This window comes from Hyla sarda, chromosome 6 (assembly GCF_029499605.1).
Source record: "Hyla sarda isolate aHylSar1 chromosome 6, aHylSar1.hap1, whole genome shotgun sequence".
Taxonomy (NCBI): Eukaryota; Metazoa; Chordata; class Amphibia; order Anura; family Hylidae; genus Hyla; species Hyla sarda.
In genome coordinates, this window is record NC_079194.1 from 243,192,325 (window position 1) to 243,212,799 (window position 20,475).

The 20,475-nt window shown below is 41.5% G+C and overlaps 2 protein-coding genes across 2 annotated transcripts in view; one reads left to right on the top strand and one right to left on the bottom strand.

Moving 5' to 3' along the window:
* Positions 1-6,869, bottom strand: part of CTSD (cathepsin D) — a 29,755-nt gene extending 22,886 nt beyond the window's left edge. Inside the window, exon 1 of the mRNA XM_056526843.1 lies at positions 6,691-6,869. Coding sequence (XP_056382818.1) covers positions 6,691-6,758 — 68 coding nt within the window. The 5' untranslated portion in view covers positions 6,759-6,869. The remainder of the gene's footprint in view (positions 1-6,690) is intronic.
* Positions 1-20,475, top strand: part of SYT8 (synaptotagmin 8) — a 153,894-nt gene that overhangs the window by 19,486 nt on the left and 113,933 nt on the right. The window contains exon 2 of the mRNA XM_056526837.1: positions 5,808-5,981. The gene's annotated coding sequence lies outside the window, so the exon portion shown is untranslated. The remainder of the gene's footprint in view (positions 1-5,807; positions 5,982-20,475) is intronic.

Consider the following 20,475-nt stretch of genomic DNA (forward strand, 5'->3'; position numbering starts at 1 on the left):
AATGACACCAGCTATAAATAGCTTTAGTAACATACACGTAGCATAAGAAACTGAGCAAGTGATAACCCCCCCACCCCCTTCAACTCTGAAGCCAAAAAAATTGTGATTCCTGCTGTGGCCCATAATACAGGCTGTAACTTGGTACGAGAGAAGTGAAGAACTGTATCTACTCCACTTTATGCAGATTAATTCTGTATGTAAACTGTACAGTGGTGTTGACATGTGCGCATACATTTGGGTCTACCATTCATAATTCCTCATACCTGAACTCATCACATGTTCATGAGATCCATTCACCTTCAGACACCGATCAGCCATAATATTAGCTATGGGCAAGGCTCACGTCCTGCAAGAACTCATGGGAATGGAGTTCCTGCACTTTTTCCACAGCAGGAACACAGTTCCCATTAGCAGGAGTCCTGCAGGACCGGCCCTAAAAGGGTTACTCCAGCCCTAGACATGTTATCCCCTATCCAAAGGATAGGGGATAAGATGTCTGATCGCGGGGGTCCCGCTGCTGGGAACCCAAGCAGTCTCGGCTGCGGCACCCCAGACATCCGGAGCGCGGAGCGGACTTCGCTCCGTGCCGGATGACTGGTGATGCAGGGCAGAGGCTGGTTACGTCACAGTAATGCCCCCTCAATGCAAGTAATGCCCCCTCAATGCCCCCTCCCATATACTTGCATTGAGGGGTCGTGACCGTGACATCATGAGCCTCTGGCGCTGCACCCAACACTCTAAACGAACGCCCTGAGCAGCAGGGAGACAAGGGGGTCCCCAGTGGTGGGACCCACGGGATCAGATATCTTATCCCCTATAAGATGTCTAGTACCCCTTTACGTGGAAACCTAGGGTGAGTACTCACACTTTTTTCCCAGGACTTGACCCCTGGCCATGGGTGAAGTGAATGACCTCCATAAATGAAGTGAATAACATGAATTATCTTGACACCTGTCAAGGGGTTGGATATATTAGACAGCAAGTGAACATTCAGTTCCTCAAGTTGATTTGTTGGAAGTAGGAAAAATTGTAATTGTAAGTAGGAGTTATTGTATACGAGTCAGCAAATATACAAAGATAGAAGTGAATCCGGCACCACTAACTGTTGTCTGCCTCGGACCTGCAGGAACCGCTTGCCATTAGCAGGAGTGTGTCTGTACCTTTACCAGCGTGAGTGGTGCTCACATCCAAAGAACACAGGGAGCGGGGTGGAACAGGTAAGGCAGGAGACGCTCAGGTGTGTGGCGACATGTTTCACGCTCTACGGCGCTTTGTCTGGCCCGTAACAGGCCAGACGAAGCGCCGTAGAGCGTGAAACATGTCGCCGCACACCTGAGTGTCCCCCACCTCACCTGTTCCACCCCGCATCCTGTATTCCTGTACCTGTTTGTTCACTACATCTATGTGGAATAAAGCCTGAAGTTTTTTTACAGCAGCCAACAGGTGAATGCTTCCTCATTATTCTTCTGTTGATTGAGTTGTATACGAGTAAAGATATGAGCAACTCTGTGATGGCTAGACAACTGGGTCCGAGCATCTGTAAAATGGCAGGATGTTCCCAGTATGCAGTAGTTAGTACCTAGCAACCTTGTCCAATGAAGGATAACCATGAACTGGCAAGAGGGTTATCGGTGCCTAAGGTTAATGGATGCTTGTGGGTACAGTGGTTTAGCACCAATGGTGTTGTACTACAGGTCCACACATACCTTGGGTTTCCTACTCTACTGTGCACAAGGCATGTTAAAGGGGGGCAGCAATCAGAATAATAACATGACCCCATATTCATTATATATATATATATATATATATATATATACACACACACACACATCAGATCTTTATTTGCCAGCCAGTGACACTGGAAGGGGGTTCTACAGCCAGTAACGTGATCTGTAATTTACCTGACCCTAGGAGGAAATAGGACCCTCCAGACATATCCCCCCAATCTATTTATTATACAGTATGGTAAGACAATATATAGTAATGTGGGTGCTGTGGTGTATGTCCAGCTTGACACCTTAAAGCATAACTGTCAGATCCCCCCCCCCCAAAAAAAAACTGTTACTCAGTACCTCATCCTGATCATATATATATATATATATATATATATATATTTATGTCTCTATCACCGATATTTCACTAATAAATAATAAATTACAGATGCTCAATGTCTTTTCCATCTTGTCAAAGGGAGGGGGCGTGTCCCTCTCTTGCATGCACTGCGATGGCTTCTCCCCCTCCATCACTCTGCTGATTCACTGCTCTTGAGCGTGGCAGTCTTGCTCTGCAACCCTTTCCTCTTTGGTTTTATGCTGCACACACACAGACAGACACACACACACACACACACACACAATGATTATTGGAGATTGCCTGTACTCTACCACCAAAGACAATATGGTGAGTGTATAACTTACATCTTCCTAAATTAGTGCAAAGGTTTAGTGCTAAAAGTACAGTGTTTTTTATGCATACATTTTATATATGTTTCCATGTCATTCCTGTGTATTACCCTTTGGGACTTGTAGTTATGAAATAATTGGAGGAACAGTGTTTGGATAACTTTTTTTTTTTTTGCAGCAGTGTTGCCTTCAGCTGTGAGCCTAAAGTGTTTGCAAAACTACAACTCCCAGCATACCCAGCCTTCATTTGACTGTCCAGACATGCTTGGAGTTGTAGTTTTACAACAGCTGGAGGCACATGTTTGGTAAAACTCTGTGTTACAGCAGTGTTGCTGCAGGCTGTGTTCCTCCTGCAGCCTTGTCAATCAGCCATCTCATGTCCATGACTCTTGGACATGCAGCTGTGGGGCTCATCAGTGTCCCAGGAGGTATGGAGACCCCTAGTGGTGGGATTTTCAAAGGCAGTTTTTCTTTAATGTGAACATTTTTTAAAGAAGTATATTAGAAAAACTATTGTTTTGCCAAGATGTACAATGTATAAAAGTTTTTCTATCTGACAGTGCCCATTTAATCCCAAAGACAACAACAAGAGAAAACAACAAACCAAAGTAGATTTCACATTAAATAATCTGTCCTATGGGCATCTGGGCACTGTACATTCAGATTATTTTTGGTAAATGCTAAATGTGTCTAACACATTCACTCCAAATTGTTGCATCTGTCACTCAGTTTTGGATCGAATCCGAATGACGTATCTTTTTGTCTGCTGCTCAACAGGAAGTTTTAGTAATAGATACAGTAGTTAAAATATACATAAGAAATAGACAACTATTATAAAAAATTGTAACTGTGACGGTTTCACAAATACCAGAGCACATCTTTAGTATGAATCCGAATTCTTATACAGTGAAACATATTTATTAATGCCGGCAAATCCTGACTCAGCCCTTTGGAATTTCTGTGGGCAAATACAGTATTTTGTAACATTGCATTGGTAAATCAGTCCCTTTGTGTATGAATATTTAGCACAAAATCACTGTTAATGCAGTGCAGACTATAGTTTATTGTGGATATTTGGAATATTATACTTTGTTTACATGTTGTTATATTTGCACTATTGTATCCTTTTAGCTGCAAATTTTTGCACTTTTTTTTTAAATTACATTTGCACTTTCATACTGTATTTACCATATGACTGCTATATATGACATGATCTTATAGTGTGTACATCTAGTGCCCAATCTATACTCCTAAACTATGCCCCTTATATTTATATGTATTGTTCTGCTCCCCCACCACATGTATTGGTGTTTTAAAGGGGTACTCTGGTGGAAAACTTATTATTTTTTTTTTTTAAATCAATACAGATACCTCCCTTAAACTACCCATAAAAACATACATACACAAGACATGTTAACCCCTTAAGGACTCAGCCCATTTTGGCCTTAAGGACTCAGACAATTTAATTTTTACGTTTTCATTTTTTCCTCCTCGCCTTCTAAAAATCATAACTCTTTTATATTTTCATCCACAGACTAGTATGAGGGCTTGTTTTTTGCGCGACCAGTTGTCCTTTGTAATGACATCACTCATTATATCATAAAATGTATGGCGCAACCAAAAAACACTATTTTTGTGGGGAAATTAAAACGAAAAACGCAATTTTGCTAATTTTGGAAGGTTTTGTTTTCACGCTGTACAATTTATGGTAAAAATGACATGTGTTCTTTATTCTGAGGGTCAATACGATTAAAATGATACCCATTATTATATACTTTTATATTATTGTTGCGCTTAAAAAAAATCACAAACTTTTTAACCAAATTAGTATGTTTATAATCCCTTTATTTTGATGACCTCTAACTTTTTTATTTTTCCGTATAAGTGGCGGTATGGGGGCTCATTTTTTGCGCCATGATCTGTACTTTTTTTTTATACCACATTTGCATATAAAAAACTTTTAATACACTTTTTATAATTTTTTTTTAATAAAATGTATTAAAAAAGTAGGAATTTTACCAAATATGTCTATAAAAAATGTTTTTTACGCTTTTTGGGGGTAAAATAGGAAAAAATGGACGTTTTACTTTTTTATTGGGGGAGGGGATTTTTCACTTTTTTTTTACTTTTACTCTTACATTTTTTTAAATTTTTTTTTACACTTGAATAGTCCCCATAGGGGACTATTCATAGCAATACCATGATTGCTAATACTGATCTGTTCTATGTATAGGACATAGAACAGATCAGTATTATCGGTCATCTCCTGCTCTGGTCTGCTCGATCACAGACCAGAGCAGGAGACGCTGGGAGCCGCACGGAGGAAGGAGAGGGGACCTCCGTGCGGCGTTATGAATGATCGGATCCCCGCAGCAGCGCTGCGGGCGATCCGATTGTTCATTTAAATCGCGAACTCCCGCAGATGCCGGGATCTGTATTGATCCTGGCACCTGAGGGGTTAATGGCGGACGCCCGCGAGATCGCGGGCGTCGGCCATTGCCGGCGGGTCCCTGGCTGCGATCAGCAGCCGGGATCAGCCGCGCATGACACGGGCATCGCTCCGATGCCCGCGGTTATGCTTAGGACGTAAATGTACGTCCTGGTGCGTTAAGTACCACCTCACCAGGACGTACATTTACGTCCTGCGTCCTTAAGGGGTTAAAGGGGTACTCCGGTGGAAAACTTTTTTTTATTTATTTTTTTAAATCAACTGGTGCCAGAAAGTTAAACAGATTTGTAAATTACTTCTCTTAAAAAATCATAATCCTTCCAGTACTTATTAGCTGCTGAATACTACAGAGGAAATTATTTTCTTTTTGGAACACAGAGCTCACTGCTGACATCATGACCACAGTGCTCTCTGCTGACATCTCTGTCCATTTTAAGAACTGTCCAGAGTAGGAGAAAATCCCCATAGAAAACATTTGCTGCTCTGGACAGTTCCTAAAATGGACAGAGATGTCAGCAGAGAGCACTGTGGTCATGATGTCAGCAGAGAGCACTGTGGTCATGATGTCAGCAGAGAGCTCTGTGTTCCAAAAGGAAAAAAAAATCCTCTGTAGTATTCAGCAGCTTATAAGTACTGGAAGGATTAAGATTTTTAAATAGAAGTAATTTACAAATCTGTTTAACTTTCTGGCACCAGTTGATAAAAGAATAAAAATAAGTTTAATATGTCTTGTGTATATATATGTTTTTATGGGTAGTTTAAGGGAGGTATCTGTATTTTCTAATACAATTAATTGATTATACATTATTTGGTTCAGTTTCTAATTTTTTTTTGGCTTCTATTGGGAGATATGTATTGTGTATTAGTCAAAAAAAAAAAAGACATATTAACATTTGTGAGGTTTTCAAACCTATACGTATTGGATGTGTATAATTTATGTCCTATTCTATATACAGGACACAGCTATCATTCTCTTTGAATGTACCGTATGCCAGTCCCTATGGGCACGGATGGGTAAATAACTGCTTGTAGCGGTGGAAACAAGAACGCTAGGCGTGAACAGATGTTGGAACTTTATGAATCCTATTTCAAGTGCAGTGATGTTTGCACAAGGTCACAAAACGTCTACAGTAAGTCCCATGCTCCCTAGTAGAGATGAGCGAACTTACAGTAAATTCGATTCGTCACGAACTTCTCGGCTCGGCAGTTGATGACTTATCCTGCATAAATTAGTTCAGCTTTCAGGTGCTCCGGTGGGCTGGAAAAGGTGGATACAGTCCTATGAAAGAGTCTCCTAGGACTGTATCCACCTTTTCCAGCCCACCGGAGCACCGGAAAGCTGAACTAATTTATGCAGGAAAAGCCATCAACTGCCGAGCCGAGAAGTTCGTGACGAATCGAATTTACTGTAAGTTCGCTCATCTCCACTCCCTAGGATAATATACAGCATGCTATAATATATATTCAGTTAGACAGTTAAATATAATTGACAAAATACACATTTTTGTATTTTGCTACGTTGTTACAGTGCGTTGTAAACAAACATATGCAATGCAGTAAAGAAGTGGTCTCCAAACTGTGGCCCTCCAGATGTTGCAAAACTACAACTCTCAGCATGCCCGGACAGCCAACGGCTGTCCGGGCATGCTGAGAGTTGTAGTTTTGCAACATCTGGAGGGCCAGAGTTTGGAGACCACCTTTGTAAAGCATAATATGGGCACATGTTTACAGATAAAGACTAGCATGCAATAGCTATAAACATAGACAGACTATAGAATGTTTCGGTACTGTTACAATGTATATACACATATATAAAGAATATTATTTACTATTTCTCACCTGATGAGTGCTGATCCATGCTGGACCAGGGCACAAAGCAGCAGCCCCCACACCACCGACACATCCATGCTGACAGGGTGTGCTGTCACCCTTTGTTCTGTATATATACTTATGCCCGCTGGGTTTCTTCTGTTGTCAGCAATGACCCAGCAGTCTCACTCATCTCATGAGATGTGTCAGCTGACCCAGAAATCATGTGACCAGGAGGAGGGGGGGCACTTGGCACGCTAATCCTCCTCGTACTGTTGTATTTGATCAGCGAAGTACTCAACAAGCTAAGGTTATTCTTTTCGGAGTAACTCTTTAGTCACCGCTCATTCCAAATGTAACCTTACCCGTCTGTATTGATGTTTATATACCATAATTTCATTTAGGCTGCGTTCACATCACGATTTCTCCATCAGACTTGAGTACACGATTTTATAACTTAAAATTGTATATAAAGTCAGATCCATTGACCTCCATTAAAAAATCGGATCAATTGCACTCATCCGATTTGATCCGCATCCGATTTCACACGATCTTTGTTGTGGACTGAAATCGGGTTTGACCACGATTTCAGACCTGTTTTGCAGCGGTCGGACCCCCTGCGATCTGAAACTTATCCCCTATCCTAAGTTTTTCAGCACTGGATATCTCCTTTAAAGGGGTACTCTGCTACACAAATCTTATCCCCTCTCCGACAGCTGCGGTGTCCGGAACACAGAAGCTTGCAGCTTCCGCGTTCTTTTATTTTATTTTTTATATATTTTTATTAAATTTTACAACAAACATTACACTATACAATAAACAATACATTTTAGATTAAACATTAAAGTAAAAGGTGAATAATATATCAAGCTTAAGGAAACTAGGAAGTATAATATGTTATACAATAAAATAAAATAAGTAAATTTCCATGCTGATAAAATACAACAGCATATATATAAATAATAATAAATTAACTATAACAAGTCATAACTTTTGCAGGGAAGGATATCAGATGTGATTAAATTAAAGGTATAGTAGTTATTGTTTTAATGGTCGGATTGCCTTCACACCCCTCCCCTTACAGTAAGAGTAAACTAGACACTAAAAATAAATAAATAAATAAATAAAAGATCTAAAAGTAATTCTGATAATGTATCTAGAAGGAATCATGTGACATTAGGGAATTTATGTAACCCTGCATTCCAATTGTTTCTTTTTTTTATACCAAAACCATTTTGATGCGCCAATGTGATCTCATATTTGCAGTTGGTAGTTACATTTGCTAGAAGTTCCTGGATTGTGTCAGCTTCGGCGTTCTTGACGTCATGCCACACCCCCTTTATTCATGTCTATGGGACTTGAATGGAGTGGGCGTGGCTGCCTGCATCGGGCTAGTCATCTGGAATGACAGGAGTGCCAGGAGTCCCAGCTGCGGGACCCTCGCCATCTAACATCTTATCCCCTATCCTTAAGGGATAAGATGTGTGCAGCGGAGTACCCCTTTAAGGCTATGTTCACACGTCCGGAATGTCTGCATGGAAAATCTTAGTGCGGACATTCCGGAGACTGCAAATGCCTTCCTAATATGAAGGCGCTAGGACCGCACAGTAATGTGCCATCTTATAGACGGCTATGCATTCCGTGCAGAGTCTGCAGAAAGAATGAACATGTTCATTCTTTCTGCAGACAAGGAAAACTGAATTTCCGTGCCAGAAACACCTGGTACGGAAATGCCGCCAAGTGCAGAGCCCAACAGAATCCCATTGAATTCAACAAGACTCTGCTGCTGCAGAATCTCCAGCGGAATTCCAATGCGGAATTGCTTACGGAAATTCCAGTCGTGTGAACATGGCCTAAGGCTATGTTCACACTATGAAATGTCCAAAGAGAGAATCTGCTTGCAGACGTTTCCGCAAACTGCGGGCACTGGCATAAACACGGAAAATTGAATTTCCGTGACGGAAATATCAAGCACAGAAATTCCACCGTGTGCATAGTGCAGCAGAATTCTGTTGAATTCAACTGGACCATCCTGAAAGATAAAGAAGTGATATTTGACGGAATGAATCCTGTTGGTACACAACACCATGTCAGGTGTCCAAGAAGATCAGACAGAATTCTAAAAATAGTGAACGACTGTTCAGGAAGTTTTTCTACAGATGAACAGTTACAGCACCATAACTACCGGACTGTGGAAATAATCTATTGTTTGTGCTATTCTCTTGCAATTCAGAGATAGCTTTTTCTTGACATATTCAACTTTATGTTAGTGGTAAATTTTCGTGGAAATTTTTCAAAATCTGTATTTTTTAGGGACCAGTTCAGTTTTGAAGTGGAATTGAGGGGCCTTCATATTAGAAATACCCCATAAATTATATAAAGTATTCAAAATGACATTCAGAAAGTTTGTTAACCCTTGTACTTTAACATAGTGGTAAATTTTTGGCGTTACTTGCATCCTTTCTTGGTGAAAAATCACAATTTGAATTTTTTTTATTTTTTTTTTTACTTTGAAACTCTCTGCTTATAAGGAAAATGGACATACCAAATAAATTACATATAGAATATGTCTACTTTATGTTTGCATCATAAAGTTGACATGTTTTCACTTTTGGAAGACATCAGAGGGCTTCAAAGTTCAGCAGCATTTTTTTCAATTTTTCACAAAATTTGCAAAATCTGAATTTTTCAGGGACTAGTTCAGTTTTAAAGTGGAATAGTGGGGCCTTCATATTAGAAATACCCCATAAATGACCCCATTATAGAAACTGCACCCTCAAAGTATTCAAAATGACATTCAGAAAGTTTGTTAACCCTTAACCCCTTAAGGACCAAGCCCATTTTCACCTTAAGGACCAGAAAGTTTTTTGCAAATCTGACCACTGTCGCTTTAAGCAATCATAACTCTGGAATGCTTTTACTTTTCATTCTGATTCCGAGACTTTTTATTTGTGACATATTCTACTTTAACATAGTGGTACATTTTCGGCGTTACTTGCATCCTTTCTTGGTGAAAAATCCCAATTTAAAAATTTTGAATTTTTTTTTTACTTTGAAACTCTCTGCTTATAAGGAAAATGGACATACCAAATACATGTACAGTCCTGGAGCATCAGTGCAGCACTGAGATTCAGTGCCGCGCTGCCTCCAGACTGCACACGCCAGGGGCAGGCAGCCATTGAGGCAGCTGAGAGGCCAGGCAGCCAATGAGCACAGACCTGGCTTTTACAGCGCTCGCTCCGGCATGTCTGATTGAAAGGCAGGGAGCGAGCTTAGGCTGAATGAATTAGGACCGATTGCCCAACCAGCATCAGTTCCAATTCAGTCGTGACATCACGGCAGGCTACAGCAAGGAGGGAGACCCCCTAGTGGCCGGTTATCAAATGTAAAATACACTATTTTAATAAAAAAATAATCAATCTATGTTAGAGATATGTTCTAGTACATAAGTACTACAACAACATATATATAAAAATAAAAAAAAGGTTGGTGACAATTTAAGTTTTAGCTAATGCATATCCTCAATACTTCCTTGTAGTCTAATGAGGAGGAATTTCTGTAACTGGGGACCAGCACCTTAATTATGTTTTGCAGTATCCATGGCAGCACAATGAGAGAGCCTGGAGGTGGTAGCATCAGCATGAGGAGACCATATAGCAGCACAATGACAGAGCCTGAAAGTGGCAGCATCAGCATGAGGAGACACTATAGTAGCACAATGAGTGAGTCTGGAGCTGGCAGCATCAGCTTGAGGAGACCGTATGGCTGCACAATGACAGAGCCTGGAGGTGTCAGCAGCAGCATGAGGGCCGTGCCAAATGAGGTTTGAGTCTGAGGAACCCACCGACTGTTGACTGGGGGCGTCGGATGTCACTTGGGATGATGTGGATGACCGAGGGAACCAATCAATGATGACTGCCGGGTTGCTGGTTGAGACACGACTGCTAGCTGACACCGGGAGCTCAGACCTCTACTACTGCCACGCGCACCTACTCTGCTGTGACCTCTGCTTGTGCCTGATGAATTTAGGCCTCTGCCACTCCTGGCCTGACATACTTATACACCAGCTGAGTGCGTATATGTTACACTTATGAAAGGACTATGCTTAAAACTGTATAAAGCTACAGAAACAAGGGTGTGGCTTTGGCTGGCTTTTCACAGTAACTAGGCCCAAATTAGTTTTTCAGGGGAAAAAACCCGTACACCACGTAGGTGTACGTATTGTTTACATTTATGAGAGCTGGACAACCCGCTCCGCTTAAAACTGTATAAGGCTACAGAAAAAAGGGTGTAGCTTTGGCTGGCCTTTCACAGTAACTAGGCTAAAATTAGTTTTTCAGGGAAAAAATATACATACCACGTAGTTGTACCTACACTTTACACTTATGAGAGCTGGACAACCCGCTCCGCTTAAAACTGTATACGGCTACAGAAACAAGGGTGTGGCTTTGGCTGGCCTTTCACAGTAACTAGGCCCAAATGAGTTTTTCAGGAAAAAAAACTTCACCACGTAGGTGTACGTACAGTTTACATTTATGAGAGCTGGACAATCCGCTCCGCTTAAAACTGTATAAGGCTACAGAAACAAGTGTGTAGCTTTGGCTGGCCTTTCACAGTAACTAGGCCAAAATTAGTTTTTCAGGAAAAAAAACTTACACCACCTACGTACGCACAGGTTACACTTCTGAGAGGACAATAAGCTCCACTATGCACGAAAACATATTTGGAACGCACGAAAACATATTTGGAACATTTCCAAATAACCACGATAATACGAACATCAGATTAACGAATACATTCGTAAAATAACGAATGCATTCGTTAACCGTAAAACAAAAGTAAATAATTAATTAGATTTTTTTCAATTGGTCCTTAGGAGGTCACATGATACCTTTTATCCAATCAGCTTACTCCAGTCGATCCCCACTGTATCACAGACAGTGAGGCTGTTTAATTAGTTGTGAGGTAGTCCTGTGAGAGTTTGCCTGGTGTTACTGGAGTGTGGAGTCACTGGATTTGCAGAAATGGACAGTTTACCTGAGGAAAACTTGGCTTTTTGCACAGAGACAACTGCAAAACAAGCTAACACCTGCTATTTTTTACAAGAGAGGATCAGCAAGGCCTGCGTTAGAAATAAGCATTAAAACAAATAACGAATTAGTCCGAAAACAAAAGTGAAACGAATGATATATATAGCCAATAGATCCGAAATAACGAATGCATCCGAAAGCCGAACAGTTTCTGAATAGAACCGAAAATAATGTACACGAATGCGTCCAAAAACAGAATAAAGCGAATTACTGTATCCTGAAGGTTTAACAGAACCGAAACATTTTTAATCCGAAAACAAACGAAACAAAATGAAAATTTTGGTTGTGCACAAGTCTAGTGCTCACCCTAACTGGCCCCTGTTAGCTTTACAGTTGTTGTACAACCAACTGCAGCAGTACAGAATCGCTGTGTACTAGAGCCCAGTACAGTATTATTAGGCACTAATAGCAGGTGACACTGACTTTTAGTGCTTTGCCTAACTGGCCCCTTTAAGCTTTTGCGATACACCCCACTGCAGCAGTGGAGTCGCTGTGTTTTACACCCAAAAGTGTACTTTCTCTCTATCTCTCTTTCTCTCTCTTTCTCGGTCAGTGCTTTAATGCAGTGATCTAGGCTTGTGGTGAATCGCTGCTGTGAAGCTGTTTTTCTGTGCAAAGCACACACTGCTCTCTCTCTCCCTGCAATGAAATGCTCTCTCTGAAATAAAATGCTGAAGTAACTGGCCACAAGATGGCTGTCGATTATATAGGGCTGTGACATCACAGGGGTGGCTGCATGTGATTCAGGGTCATCCCGCCTACCTGCCTTCCCAGAGTTCCTTGCCCCATGTCCTCACATGTGGATCTGCCATTTTAGATGCCCTGGAGCCTGGACCGCACTAAATGGAGTTTAATGAAGCGATTCGTGCGATCGAATCCCGGCGATATTCGGATATGTTTCCTGAAATTCGTAACGAATTCGGATTTGTCACATTCGATTCGCTCATCCCTAAACATGACCATCCTGCTACTCTTAGTACAATGATGTGCCAGTTCTCAAACTCTGACAGCTGAAAATGTCTTTGACTGCATTGTAGAGGCATCTTTCTCTCACCAAGATGTAGACTACCCAAAAGTACTGAGACACAACGGCACGCCAAGTTTTTCAGCAATGCAATATTTCTATCATGGTGCATCATTTTTGTAAGTAAGTAAAGAATAGAAATTCTACTGCACTAACTGAATACATGGACTCTAACCTAATTGTAGACATGGACCTGTTCCGCTAAAGGGAAAATTCAATACAGAACTTTGATAAACTCTCTGATATTGTATAGTAGACAAATACACTGAACCAACCTTCAGCCATTCAAATACTTTCTCATGGCATTTTGTAGCTACATCCACATCTATTGCTCCGCAGGGCTTCTCTTGTTTATGAGCAACGTTGCCTCGTGTTGGTGTCCCTTGAAACTGCCACATTATTCCCATTAAAATACAAAAGACAGAAGTGATCCCTAGTGTGACACCTTCAGCATAAAAATTTTAAGTAAGTGAGCCAAGGATCAACTAACCTAAAACGGTTGTGAAAATTCCGGCACAACACGTATATGCATTTAGTAATTTAGGGTACGTTCCCACACGGCGTATTTTGCTGCGTATTTGCTGCGTATTTGGTGCTGCATATTTCCCTACCCATTGACTTCAACAGGGAAAATAAAATATGCAGCAGCAAATACGCCGTGTGGGAACGTACCCTTAAGGCTGCTGCACATTCCTCCTCAAAACTCCCAAGCATGAATGATAGATTCCAATACCACTCTAAACTCCACAGAGGACAATATGCGCTGCCATTAAGGTGATCCAGGGGTGATAATAAAAACGTATTTAGAGATGAGAGAACTTACAGTAAATTCGATTCGTCACAAACTTCTCGGCTCGGCAGTTGATGACTTTTCCTGCATGAATTAGTTCAGCTTTCCGGTGCTCCGGTGGGCTGGAAAAGGTGGATACAGTGCTAGGAGACTCTTTCCTAGGACTGTATCCACCTTTTCCAGCCCACCAGAGCACCTGAAGGCTGAACTAATTTACGCAGGAAAAGTCATCAACTGCCGAGCTGAGAAGTTTGTGACCAATCAAATTTACTGTAAGTTCGCTCATCTCTAAACGTATTTAATAAAACATGCTATGCGTTACAAAACCGGACGGGTTTCTTCTTCAGGCAACGATGCCAAAAGAAGAAACTGGTCCGGTTTTGTAACGCGTAGCATGTTTTAATAAAATACATTTTTATTATCACCCCTGGATCACCTAACTGGCAGCGCCTATTATCCTCCGTGGAGCTTGGAGTGGTATTGGAATACATTATTCCCATTGTCCTTAAAATCATTTATGTTCAGATCTGGGAACAATCCGTATACATATTATTCATTTCCATGAGTTTAGCATAATGTATTGGAGGCTTTACTATGATATACTATGAATTGTGGACCCAAACATTGACAGTGCTAAAAACGTGGATGCATGTATGAATAATAATAAAGTTATCCCTAATAAGTGTCCAAAAATAGAAACCATTACAAAATCTTTTGACTGTATATCCATATCTAATCATAAATAGAGAGCAGTGTCACACAGAGAGAGAGAGGCACTGCACAGTCTTTATCCACTTTCCTCTCTCGTTCCACTGACAGATTTCCTTTCCTTTGGCCTCACATCAGAGTAAATTATTCCTCTCTCTATACAGAACATACACATGTCCATTTTTTATTGTGTCCTAATTTTGGTTTAATTTTATTTTACAACTAGCTGAGTACCCGGTTTTTCCTTCCTAATCCTTTTAGGGGAGGAAAATAAACAAAGGAGGAAGCTTTTGACTTCATATGCAGTCCTCATATATTGTTGTCATATCCCAACCCCACATCCCGACCTCCTATCCCGTCCTCCTATCTCGACCTCCTGTCCCGACCTCCTATCCCATCCTCCTATCCTGTCCTCCTATCCCGTCCTCCTATCCCGTCCTCCGATCCAGTCCTCGTATCCAGTCCTCCTATCTCGACCTCCTATCCGGATCTCCTATCCTAACCTCCTATCCCATCCTCCAAACTCGAGCTCCAATCCCGACCTCCTATCCTGACCTCCTATCCCGACCCCCTATCCCGTCCTCCTATCTCAACCTCCTATCTCGACCTCCTATTCCGTCCTCCTATCCCGACCTCCTTTCCCGACCTCCTTTCCCGTCCTCATATCTTGACCTCCTATCCCATCCTCCTATCTCGACCTCCTAACCCATCCTCCTATCTCGACCTCCTATCCTGACCTCCTATCCAGACCTCCTATCCCTTCCTCCTATCCCGTCCTCCTATCCCAACCTCCTTTCCCGTCCTCATATCTCGACCTCCTATCTTGACCTCCTATCCCGTCCTCCTATCTCGACCTCCTATCCAGAGCTCCTATCCCGTCCTCATATCCTGTCATCCTATCTTGTCCTCATATCCCGTCCTCCTATCCCGACCTCCCATCCTGTCCTCATATCCCGACAGGTATTGAAATAGCTCAAGACGTACGGAAATTATATGGGAACATACATTTCCCATTGATTTGCATGGGACTTAAAAAAAAAAAAAAAAAAAAAAAAAAACACGGACCCTCACAAATGGGGGTAGTTAAGGGTTAAATTAACTATCCTATATTTTAAGTGGATATATAAGTAACATGTGAAAAAGCATTATCGAAATATTTCCAGCCGTTTGGAAGTTATGCAGTAACATATATTTCCCATTGTGACCCGGCCATTTTTTGCACATCTGACCACTGTCACTTTAAACATTAATAACTCTGGAATGCTTTCAGTTATCATTCTGATTCCGAGATTGTTTTTTCGTGACATATTCTACTTTAACTTAGTGGTAAAAATTTTTGGTAACTTGCATCTTTTCTTGGTGAAAAATCCCAAAATTTTATGAAAAATTTGAAAATTTTGCATTTTTCTAACTTTGAAGCTCTCTGCTTGTAAGGAAAATGGATATTCAAATATTATTATTTTTTGATTCACATATACAATATGTCTACTTTATGTTTGCATCATAAAATTGACGTGTTTTTACTTTCGGAAGACACCAGAGGGCTTCAAGGTTCAGCAGCAATTTTCCAATTTTTCACAAAATTTCCAAAATCACAATTTTTCATGGACCAGTTCAGGTTTGAAGTGAATTTGAAGGGTCTTCATCTTAGAAATACCCCATAAATGACCCCATTATAAAAACTACACCCCCTAAAGTATTCAAAATGACATTCATTCAGTGTTTTAACCATTTAGGTGTTTCACAGGAATAGCAGCAAAGTGAAGGAGTGAAATTCACAATCTTCATTTTTTACACTCGCATGTTCTTGTAGACCCAATTTTTGAATTTTTACAAGGGGTAGAAGGAGAAAATGTATACTTTTATTTGTATCCCAATTTCTCTCGAGTAAGCACATACCTCATATGTGTATGTCAAGTGTTTGGCGGGCGCAGTAGAGGGCTCAGAAGGGAAGGAGCGACAAGGGGATTTTGGAGAGTACGTTTTTCTGAAATGGTTTTTGGGGGGCATGTTGCATTTAGGAAGCCCCTATGGTGCCAAAACAGCAAAAAAAAAAAAAAAAACACATGGCATACCATTTTGGAAACTAGACCCCTTGAGGAACGTAACAAGGAATAAAGTGAGCCTTAATACCCCACAGGTGTTTCACGACTTTTGCATATGTAAAAAAAAAAAATTAATAATTTCCCTAAAATGTGTGTTTCCCCCCAAATTTCACATTTTTGCAAGGGTAAATAGCAGAAAATACCCCCCAAAATTTGTAACCCCATCTCTTCTGAGTATGGAGGTACCCCATAAGTTGACCTGAAGTGCACTACTGGCAAACTACAATGCTCAGAATAGAAGGAGTCATATTTGGCTTTTTGAGAGCAAATTTTGCTCGGGGGGCATGTCGCATTTAGGGAGCCCCTATGGTGCCAGGACAGCAAAATAACCCCCACATGGCATACCATTTTGGAAACTAGACCCCTTTAGGAACGTAACAAGGGGTACAGTGAGCATTTACCCCCCACTGGTGTCTCTCAGATCTTTGGAACAGTGGGCTGTACAAAATTTTTAATTTGCACAGCCCACTGTTCCAAAGATCTGTCAGACACCAGTGGGGTGTAAATTCTCACTGCACCCCTCATTACATTCCGTGAGGGGTGTAGTTTCGGAAATGGGGTCACATGTGGGGTTTTGTTTTTTTTGCGTTTGTCAAAACCGCTGTAACAATCAGCCACCCCTGTGCAAATCACCTCAAATGTACATGGTGCACTTTCCCTTCTGGGCCTTGTTGTGCGCCCCCAGAGCACTTTGCGCCCACATATGGGGTATCTCCGTAGTCGGGAGAAATTGCATTACAAATTTTGGGGGGCGTTTTTCCCTTTTACCTCTTGTCAAAATAAAAAGTATAGGGCAACTCCAGCATGTTAGTGTAAAAATTTTATTTTTTTACACTAACATGCTGGTGTAGACCCCAACTTCACCTTTTCATAAGGGGTGAAAGGAGAAAAAGCCCCCCAAAATTTGTAAGGCAATTTCTCCTGAGTACGGCGATACCCCATATGTGACCCTAAGCTGTTGCCTTGAAATACGACAGGGCTCCAAAGTGAGAGCGCCATGTGCATTTGAGGCCTGAATTAGGGATTTGCATAGGGGTGGACATAGGGGTATTCTACGCCAGTGATTCCCAAACAGGGTGCCTCCAGCTGTTGCAAAACTCCCAGCATGCTTGGACAGTCAACGGCTGTCCGGCAATATTGGGAGTTGTTGTTTTGCAACAGCTGGAGGCTCCATTTTGAAAACAGTGGCGTACCAGACGTATTTCATTTTTATTGGGGAGGGGAGGGGGGCTGTGTAGGGGTATGTGTATATGTAGTGTTTTTCACTTTTTATTTTATTTTGTGTTAGTGTAGTGTTTTTAGGGTACAGTCACACGGGCGGGGGATTACAGCGAGTTTCCCGCTGTGAGTTTGAGCTGCCGCGCAAAATTTGCTGCATCGCAAACTTGCAGCCTGATACTCACTGTAAGTACCCTGCCCATGTGAATGTACCCTCCAGCTGTTGCAAAACTACAACTCCCAGCATGCACAGTCTATCAGTGCATGCTGGTAGTTATAGTTTTGCAACAGCTGGAGGCACACGGGTTGGGAAACAGACAATGTTTCCCAACCAGTGTGCCTCCAGTTGTTGCAAAACCGCAACTCCCAAACATTCTCAGGCATGCTGGAAGTAGTAGTTCGGCAACATCTTTAGAGCCAGATGTTGCCGAACTATAACTCCCAGCATGCTTGGAGTTGTAGTTTTGCAACATCTGGAGGACTACAGTTTGCAGACCACATGGCCCCCCTCGACATTTGCCCTGGGTGCCTGTTGAACAATTTCAGCAGGCATCCGGTTCAGATCTCTGCCGGGCGCGCGGCAGGGACCGGAATACGCCAGGACGTCACAGGACCAGGACCTTCGCTCCACCCATTGAAGCAGACAGGCTCCCTGTCATCAGCTGACTTGTGAGTCAGGTCTCGGCCGCATTGCAAGCTGGGAAAAATCTGAGACAACAGTAATTTTGTACGCTGGTAAAAATAAATTGTAGGGTGAAAATCACAGAAGAATTGTGAGAAAACCTGCACATACTCATATAGACACTATATTATGAACTACACTAACTTTACAGCCCCTGTAGCATAGTCAAATTAAAAAAAAATCCTGGAATACCCCTTTAAGCTAAGAAGTGGAATCCAACAGATCCAGATAGGCATAAAAGCGTATACTTTTTTTTTGGCACAAATTCCAAACAACCCAGGTGCATACCGAGGATAGAATCTCAGGTCTAGATTATGATTAACACATTATTATCAACCTGATCATCATAGATTCCTGTCATATTGGTGCTTGAGTGATGAATGGTATCATGCCCAGCATACATGGGACTGCTGTATTTAGGTGGAGTGAACTTTACACCTGATGTGGTATAAGACAAACTGTTGAGTCAGTCAAGATTGATGGCTTCATTCTAAACACTTCCTCTTTCAGGATCCTGATTTTTGGAAACATATTGAGTAATTTGGCAACTGACACCCACTCACGTGCGTTGAGGTCATTCTGTTGTGTCATAAGAACAATGAAAGCCTAAAAACAGAAGATGACTTGAGTACATAACCATACAGTCTGTAATATAGGACACAAAGCAGATGTAAATTTGCCGTCATCTACGTGAATAGATTAAAAGTTAGTGGAGGCATCTAGACAAAAGATGTATTTTCTTTGTAGGGTGGGGCGGGGGGACTCTTTTACTAGACCTCTAAGCAGGATAAATGAGGATGAAATTGTATGAATATTAAGTCATAGCTTTACTAATTATGCAATTTCGTCCTCAATTATCCTGCTAATTTCCTGTGGAGAAAAACGGCAACCTGCCCTCCAGCTGTTTCCCCTATTTCTTCCTTTTTTAAAATAATTTATGATAATTTTTAGACCATTTGTTGGCATATTTTATTACACTATAGAATGTACGTTATTTATAATACGGTATTTTATTTGTATTTATTGATGTGCATTGTCATGTGGTTTGGTGACTCGGTAAAGTTTTTTTGATTTTGTATAAAATTTCATTTTGGCTTTGACTTTTTTATCCATTGTCTGCTAAAGAATCCGGCCCAGATTCAATACTGAATGCCACATTTAATGGAATAAAATGTCTTCAAGCCGTTCACTGTGCTTTCTCAATCTCTCAGATTCCCTTGTGATCTACTGGTCCCAATGGCAGCATATGTCAGGCCAGGGGCGTAGCTAGAAACCACAGGGATCCGTTTAAAAAAATTGCTCTTGGTCTCCCTACCCCCCACTTGCCAGACAACCCCCTTACCTGGCCTTGGCTATCACATATAAGTGACTACAGCACTGATGGGACACAGCCAGTGGCAGTACACAATGATATCAGTGACTTACAGGCAGGGCCGGGCTAGAACCAAAAATAGGCCTGGGTATTTTAGAATAAGCAGCCTATTTTGGTGGAAGTCCGACTGCTGAGACTCCCACCGATCACCTTGGTTTAAGTGGCTCTCCAGCTGTTGCAAAGCTACAATTCCCATCATGTCTGAAGAGCCTCATGTATGATGGGAGTTGTAGTTTTGTAACAACTGGAGAGTCACAGATTGGAGTACAGTTTCACCCATCGTCACAGCAGAACTTACTACAGAAGTGACTACAGCTCTGATGGGACAGTCAGGAGAATACACAATGATATCAGTGACCTGAGTGACATCTTCTCTGTTGTCTTTCCTTTTCTTCTCCATCTGGTCCTGATGCCATGTCTTCTTCCATCTTCTCTGTAGAGTCTGATGTCCGCACATTGGTTTCTTCACTTTGTCAGCAGATACCTTTTCTCTGTATGAAGACAATAATCATTATAACCCTGCTAAATACCGTACCGGCTGAATATAATACTGCCAACCACTGTACCCGCTGAATGTAATACTGCCACACACTGTTCCCCCTCAATATAATACTGCCACACACTGTACCCTCTGAATATAATACAACCACACATTGCACACTCTGAATATAATACTACCACACACTGTACCCTCTGAATATAATACTACCACACACTGAGCTCTCTGAATATAATACTGTTACACACTGCACCCTCTGAATATAATACTACAACACACCTTACCCTCAATATAATACTACCACACACTGTACCCTCTGAATATAAT